We start from the raw sequence: 7882 nt of genomic DNA on the forward strand, positions 1-7882 counted from the left end.
CAGTTATGAAGGCTTTGGCCAGCCCCTCCTTCCTGGCCAGGTAGACCTCTGCCAGGACTGCCAGACTGAAGGTGGGAAGGAGTAGGTCTGGCTTCTAGATGGACAGGAGCAGGAGGCACAGGACCCCCGGCTCCCACAGGGACACCGGGGAGGTTAGTGTGGAAGGAAAGGCCAGGCCTCAGACTCTGCTGCCCACGTCTCTCCCCAGGGCCATCATCTCCATCCTGGGCATGTGGCTGGACCAGCTCCCTCAGGACTTTTTCCAGCCCCCAGACTTCCCGGGCCTGGTGATGCTGCTGGCCTACCTGGAGCTCAATTTCCCAGGCTCAGCCCTGGAGCGCCAGGCCCAGCTGCTCCTCTCAGAGCTGGAGTGCCGCGAGCCCACAGAGGCAGAGGCAGAGGGTGAGGAGGACGCAGGGAGGTGATGTGGGCGTGTGGGGAGGAGATGGGGCTCGGCCACACAGAGAAGAGCTTTTAGAGGCCAGGGGCAGAGCCGGCTCAGATCACTGTCCCCATGGCCTGCAGGCTGGGAAGACTTCCTGGGGTGGGCTCTGGCACTGGGACTCCATGGATGGACAGGAGAGATGTTCTGTCTTTAGAAGGCACATCGAGGCAGTCATGGGGGTAACATGTTCTCTTCTGGGATCTACAGAACCAGCTCCAGAGCCAGATAAAAAAAGACCTCAAGAGGCAACACCGACTCCAGTGGCCTCTCCAGAGCCAGAGCGGGCTCCGGGCACAGCTTTCACTGACCTTCACGAGGCAGAAGAATCGCCTGCAGCGTGTGGGCAACTCGCCTCAGCTCCTGCGAGGCCCGTGGTCCCCGGTCCTGGGCTGCAGCCTGTGTAGCTGCCGTGGCAGAGAGGGCTCCCCCTTGAGATGCAATTTTTAAATATTTATGTTTATCATACATATGTTCAAACTTTTACTGTAGTTGTGTATAATATTCAGTTAAAATAAGATGTATTTTAAATAAAATCTAATAATATATTAATAAAAACAAACTTTAATTTTAATAAAATATAATTTAAGTCTATGATCCTTCAAAATGTAATTTCAGCAGCATTAAGTACATTCACAATTCCTTATGACCATCACATCACATCACAATCACTCTCCAGTTCCAGAACATTCTCATCCAGGACAAACCCAGGACCTGTTACTCCTCATCACCCCTACTCGATCCCTGTCAATCACTGATCTCTTTCTTTTCTTTTTAAAAAAATTTTTTTAAAATATGTATTTTTATTGATTTCAGAGAGGAAGGGAGAGGGAGAAAGAGATAAAAACATCAATGATGAGAGAGAATCATTTATTAGCTGCCTCCTGCTTGCCCCCTACTGGGGATCAAGCCCGAAATCCAGGCATATACCCTGACTGGGAATCAAACAGTGACCTCCTGGTTCATGGGTTGATGGTCAACCACTGAGCCACACTGGCCTGGCTAAATTTTATTTTCAATTACAGTTTACATTTGGCTGGCCAGGTTCTGTGTTGGTTTGACCAGCTGGTGGCCTTGTTAAATTGGAGGGTTAAAATGATCATGAGTAAAAAGGGATAAAAAAATTAAGCTGAGCCCTAGCTGGTTTGGCTCAGTGGATAGAGTGTCAGCCTGCAGACTGAAGGGTCCTGGGTTCGGTTCCAGTCAAGGGCATATGCCTGGGTTGTGAGCTCAATCCCCAGTGGGTGGCTTGCGGGAGGCAGCCAATCAATGATTCTCTCTCATTGATGTTTCTAACTCTCTCTCCCTCTCCCTTCCTCTCTGAAGTCATATATATATATTCAGAACATATATATATATATTCTGAAAAAATGGTCATTGTAAAAGTTAAATATAAACACTCCTAAAAAATAGCTGTGATTCCCCCAAAACAAAATCTACTCCCTTTTTATTATTGATGAATACTTAGTTCCTTTATGAGGACCACAGTGTTACAGGACCTTTTCTAGTCATTTTCCTTCCATGATTCTGCTGACCCTCACGGCACTGTTGAGAGTAATTTTTACCATTTCTTTGAAAGTTGAGGAAACTGGGAGTGAGAAAAGTAAGGTTATTTTCAAAGATCACACAGCTAATAAGTAGCAAGACCTGGATTCTGTCCCAGGTGAATCTCACTTCTAATCCAGGCTTTTATCTGTGATGATACAGACAGTTTCTGGTGAGGATTAAATGAAATAAAGCATGTTGAACATTTAACACAGTCCCTGATACACAGCAAGTCCCCAATGCTGTTTGCTTCTTTTTTTAAAAAAATATTTTTATAGATTTCAGAGAGAGAGAGAGAGAGAGGGAGAAACATTAATGATGAGAAAGAATCATTGATTAGCTGCCTCCTGCACACCCCCTCCTGGGGATTAAGCCCACAACTAAGGCATGTGCCCTTGACCAGAATTGAACCCAGGACCCTTCAGTCCACAGGCCAATGCTCTGTCCACTGAGCCAAACCGGCTAGGGCTTCTTCTTCTTCTTTTAAAATATATTTTTACTGATTTCAGAGAGGAAAGGAGAGGGAAAGAGAGAGAGAAACATCAATGATGAGAGAAAATCACTGATTGGCTGCCTCCCGCAAGCCACCCACTGGGGACCAAGCCGGTAACCCTGGCATGTGCCCTCGACCAGAATCAAACCTGGGACCCTTCAGTCCACAGGCCTACGCTCCGTCCACTGAGCCAAACTGGCCAGGGCGCTTCCTTTTTTTTAAATCCCTTTTACCTCATGATCATTTTATCCCTCCAATTTAACAAGACAACTAGCTGGTCAAACCAACATAGAACCCAGGATAAATTTATAAGCCAATTTGTAGTGAGATGTACTTTTATGATATTTTCAGAGAACATGAAATTGTTTTCCCTGTGATTCTTTTGCCTACAGAATGTTTTTCATGTTCTTAATCCTGAAATGCAGGATTTGGGACAATTGTAGTAATCCTACAGGTGCCCACTAGAGGACAGAAGAAAGTCAGGCAACATCTGAGAAGAAATAGTCAGGGACCAGTAGTCCTTGATTCTAGGACAGACCTTCCTACTATGGGAAACTCAGACACCAGAGCCTGAGAATTGTTTTGATTAAGCTCATTATTTTTAAGTTAAATAATGGATCAGAAATCTCTCCCAACTTTTTTTTGTGTGTGTGTTTTGTTCGTTTGTTTTTTACCTTTCAAAGGTAGTAAGGGGACAGTTTTCATTTTATCATTTTGTATTTATACTTCTATTTTGGTTCTCATGTAATTCTGCATTATATTATTTTTATTTGCTTTCGTGCTTGGCATCAACCACCATTATATGTAAAACTTTTGAAGGCTGATGTCCTGAGAAGCTCATTGGAAGGACACTAAGTCTCTGCCTTTCCCCCTCAGGGCTATTGTTTGTTCTTGGTAAGAAACAAGAGACTGAGAAGCCGGGGAAGAGGGCAGCTGCTAAGAGTCAGAGAAAACAGAACCACTAAGTAACCTCATGGACCTGGGCAGGAGAAAAAATGAAGAGGAAGAGGAATAGAAAGGAGGAGGAGGAGGAGGAGAGGAAAAGAAGCATCGGGAGGAGCAGGAGAAGAGAAGAAGGAGGAGAAAGACAGGTGGTTGTGTCCTAACTGGTTTGGCTCAGTGGATAGAGCATTGGCCTTCGGACTGAAGGGTCCCAGGTTCCATTCCGGTCAAGGGCTAATCCATTATGTGACTATACAACGGTTTGTATATCACTTCTCTGTTGATGGACATTTGGGTTTTATCCAGCTTTTCCCTGGTACAAATCACATTGCTCTGAACGTTTTTTTAAGAACCCTTTTTGGATATATGCATTCATTTTTCTTGGGAAGTCAATAGAAGGGATATTACCAGGTAACAGGGTAGGTATATTTTTAACTACGGGAGCTGCCAAACATTTGGAAAATGGTGGTGCTCAAATACAGTCCAATCAATATCACATGTAACCTCAGACATACGCAGTCCTGGGATTGAGAGAAAAAAACAACTTGAAAAATCTATTTTTCTAGGGTATGTGTCTTCACCTTCTTTCAAATTCTTAATGGCATCTATGAAGATGGGTGTGGTCTCACCAAGTGTCACCACTGGCCTATTCAGCTTTGGCAGCAGAGCCAAAGAGATACTCCAGGGCCACCATTCGAGTCTCAGACTCAGCTCTCTACCATTTAAAATGATTTCTTGTGCTTGCTTTCCATCCCTCCATTTTCTGGCCTGGATTTTACTGGACCTGTTAGCTGGTCATGGTCACAGGACTCTGTCAATGGCTCTAGAGCAGCCCAGGCAGGAACCAAAGGGGCCCATTTTGGCCAGAGAATTACAAAGAGATCCCCTTTGCCAAGAGGACACCAGAGAAGCTCTGAGACCAATGGGCTTGCGTGGAAAGAGCGCACAGGTCAGGTGCAATGGAACAGAGGGGAGGGAGGGCAGGGAGAACAGTTCCATGGTTCCTGGGTCCATTCGAGGCACCCGGTCATTGGTCAAGAGCCCAGAGCACTGACCACTGGTGCCATGAAAAGGGCCCCCATGGCGCGGGTCACAGCCCTGGAGGGGCGGTGTCCACACTGCTGTGAGCCAAGTCAAGAGCCAGTTCCCAAGAAGGTAAATCATGACAATGTCTGGCATCCAACGAAAAAATGCCAGGCGTGCACAGAGGCAGGAACGCATGACCCACAATGAGGAGAATAATCAGTGTATTGAAACCGAACCATAACTGACTTGTAAATTTAAGTCAGTGAGTGATGGGGCAACTTTAAAAGGCCTAATAAATGAGTAGTGGATTCCCTGAAAAGACTGGGGGTGAAGAGACAATTTTGAAAAAACAATGACAGAAAACTTTCCCATCATGATAAAAATTATAAACCCACCAATCCAAGGAGCCAAATGAACACAATGAACGAGCACGAAAAACAGAAAGAAAACCACATCTAGTCACATAATTAAATTGCTCAAATCCATTGAAAGAGCAAAAGTCTCCAAAGCTGTTACATGCTACATACTAAAAAATTATGTCAGATTTCTCATCAGAAACAGTGCAAGTGAGAAGATGGTGGAGCAGCAGTTTTAAAGGACTGAGGCGGTAGAGGGGGCGCGGCAGGTCAAAGTAGCATTCTATGCCTCCCCCAGAAGTCTTTCAAAAATGAAGGTGAATGATGACATTTACAGAAACATAAATGCTGAAAGACTTCACCACCAGCAAACCCACACCACAAGCAAAGTGCTTCCAGAAAGACAGACACTGATACCAGGTAGAAATCTGGGTGACCAGGAAGGGATGAAGAACGACAGAAATGGTACCTGCCCGGGAAAATATATAAGATGTAAGATGTCTTATCATTTACATTCCTTTAAAAATGTGGGATAGACACAACAACAGTAATAATGGTGGATTTCGGGGCTGATAGCATATGTCAAGTGCAATGCATGATGACCACAGCATAAGGGCAGGCAGGAGGGAAATGGGTAGAGGTACTCTACCACTTGAAGGCAGGCTGTGGTAAGTTACAGATGTGTGTTCTAGAGCCTAAAGCAGCCGCTGAAATAACAAAGGAGAGAGTGACATATAATAAGTCAACAAAAGGAGAGAAAATGGAATCCTATAGAAAGCATGTAAACACAAGTTAGAGCAACTGCTCTTCTGGGACTCTACCCTATAAAATGCTTGAACAAGTGGCCAGATATTTGTACAAGAACGAAGAGTACAGCATACTTTTAACCCCACATTAATTTGAAAAGTATATGGAAAGTGTTCAAAAACTATTGCAAATAAACAGTGATTGCTGGATTTCCCTTGGCCTGTCTTCTGTCCCTGATTTGGGCCAGGTCCCCCTGTAGGGTAGTAATGGAGGAGGCCTCTTTCCAGTAATGGTTGGAAGAGAACGCGCAAAGAAAGAGGTGCAAAGGTTTGGCTTCTTAAGAGTAACAAAGACGTCCCTGGGTGGGCTCGAACCACCAACCTTTCGGTTACGTAACAAAGACGTCCCTGGGTGGGCTCGAACCACCAGCCTTTCGGTTAACAGCCGAACGCGCTAACCGATTGCGCCACAGAGACCGATGGGGACTAGGCATTCACGGTAGCTGAGAGCAAGTCTTTAGTCACCGCGAGCAGCGCCATATTCCTGTTATTGGGCAGAGGACCGTGTAGACTCCAAAACCTCGGAAAACCGTAGAAGTGGAGTTCACGCTGCGTGTTGGTCGCGTTTGAAACGCGTGCATTGGGTGATTCCGAAGGCAATGGGCTGTTGAATGGTCTCTTGCTCTACTCTCTCCTTAGATGCCAGCGCCCCGTGCACGCCCGAAACCGGGGCTCCCTGGGCCTGAGCCGCGTGGGGCCCAAAAGCAGCTGAACGGCCCGTGGGCTCCAGTGATTACTCTTACGGAGGCTGCACGTACTTACCTGGCGGGGGAGACACCTTCCCCTGAAGTGGGGGCGGGCAGGGGAAGGCGCTGGTCTGTGGCGCCCAGATAAGGAAGGGGCGCAGCCTGTTTGGGTTTGAACATGTGCGTAAAAGTCAAACTCCAAACACCACGAAGGATCAGTTCCTGCCGTGACTCGGATTCGAACCGAGGTTGCTGCGGCCACAACGCAGAGTACTAACCACTATACGATCACGGCACGCTACATCCGCGGTGCTAATCCCCGCTCTTGCTCTATGAGCTTTGACATAAAACCACTCCTCTTACGGCGCTTTGTTCCTGAACAACTGCAGGTATCGCCTCTTCCCTGCTCATTCTGTTTTCCCCTCAATTCTGATGATAAAACAAAACGACTCTCCCTCCCCCTCCCAGCAATCCTCATCTCCCCAAATCCGGCCCAAGCCTCTGCCCCGGCCTCCTGGTGAGGCCCCCTGTCCCGTCCACGTCTCCCCCGCACTTTCCCGCCTCTTCGCGTTTGCCACGTGGACCCCAGCCTACCCACTCTCTCCAGCTCCTGTCGCACTGCCCGCGGTAGGGCGAGGGGAGCGCCAGCGGCGCAGACTTGGGGGCCACTTCTGCGGCTTCCCTGGCCTTCCCCATCGCCCGGGGCAGCCGGGGAAAGCGGCCCCTAATCTTCTCCGCAGGCTCTGCGCAAACCAGGGCGACGTCCCGGAAGGAGCAAGAGGACCCAGCGCGCTGCCTGGCTGGCCCTCGTGGACAGCGTCAAAAGAGGTTGATTTCGAGGACAGAACCAAAGGGAAGGCCTAATGGTAGAAAAGCCCACGGTCTCTGGGCGAGTCTCATGTCCCACGCCCAACTGAGCCGGGCGCCGAGAGCCGAACCGCCCCCTGCGCCCTGATCAGGAAAGTCCCGAGACCAGGGGCAGCAGGGACTGCGCACCCCGGCTGGTTCTCAATCGGGGGCGATTTAGTCACCCCTCCTCCCCCCAATACACACACGCCCGGCCCTCGCTGTGACTCTAGTGCTCGTCTGTAGACATTTGGGATGTCGCGACTGGGGGAAGGGGCGAGAGTTTCCCTCTGGCGTCTAGTCCGCAGAGTAACTCAACACCCAGCAGCCCACGGGCCGAGCCCTCGGCACAGAACTGATCGGGTCCCAACCCCTCCTGCAGACCCAGGTCGGCTCACCTGACCCACGAGAGAACACCTGCCTCTTTGGATGTGGGGAAGCTCCGGCGACGGAGAGAACCTCAAGTGGTTTCTGGCCAGAGCATCCCCAAGGGTGGACTTTCCATCAACCAAGTGGGGGGGGGGCGGGGTGCGGGTCGGCAGGTCACGGCAGGTCAGGGCCGCACAGCTTTGCTTGAAAGCGTGTTCCATCCCGCTATTCGGGTCCCACACCCCTCAGAGTGCCTTCTGAGGTTGGGGATCCCGGAGTCTCACCCTGGGCGCCTCTCCTCTCGCCTCCTCCCGACCACTTGGTCCACTGACCCGCCCAGGCGACCTTCTCTCCACGCGGGGCCGCCTCGC

The 7882-nt window shown here is 49.1% G+C and overlaps 1 protein-coding gene and 2 non-coding genes across 3 annotated transcripts in view; 1 reads left to right on the forward strand and 2 right to left on the reverse strand.

Moving 5' to 3' along the window:
* LOC106723784 (ral guanine nucleotide dissociation stimulator-like) overlaps nucleotides 1-849 on the forward strand; it is a 5927-nt gene extending 5078 nt beyond the window's left edge. Inside the window, exons 6-7 of the mRNA XM_014528616.1 lie at nucleotides 209-402; nucleotides 653-849. Of these exons, the coding sequence (XP_014384102.1) occupies nucleotides 209-402; nucleotides 653-849 (391 nt within the window). The remainder of the gene's footprint in view (nucleotides 1-208; nucleotides 403-652) is intronic.
* A 5104-nt stretch (nucleotides 850-5953) lies between these two features.
* On the reverse strand, nucleotides 5954-6027 carry TRNAN-GUU. The gene has a single exon. It is a non-coding gene; the product is annotated as a tRNA-Asn (tRNA).
* A 492-nt stretch (nucleotides 6028-6519) lies between these two features.
* TRNAH-GUG lies at nucleotides 6520-6591 on the reverse strand. The gene has a single exon. It is a non-coding gene; the product is annotated as a tRNA-His (tRNA).
* Between the last annotated feature and the right edge of the window lie 1291 nt (nucleotides 6592-7882).

This window comes from Myotis brandtii, unplaced genomic scaffold (genome assembly GCF_000412655.1).
Source record: "Myotis brandtii unplaced genomic scaffold, ASM41265v1 scaffold643, whole genome shotgun sequence".
Taxonomy (NCBI): Eukaryota; Metazoa; Chordata; class Mammalia; order Chiroptera; family Vespertilionidae; genus Myotis; species Myotis brandtii.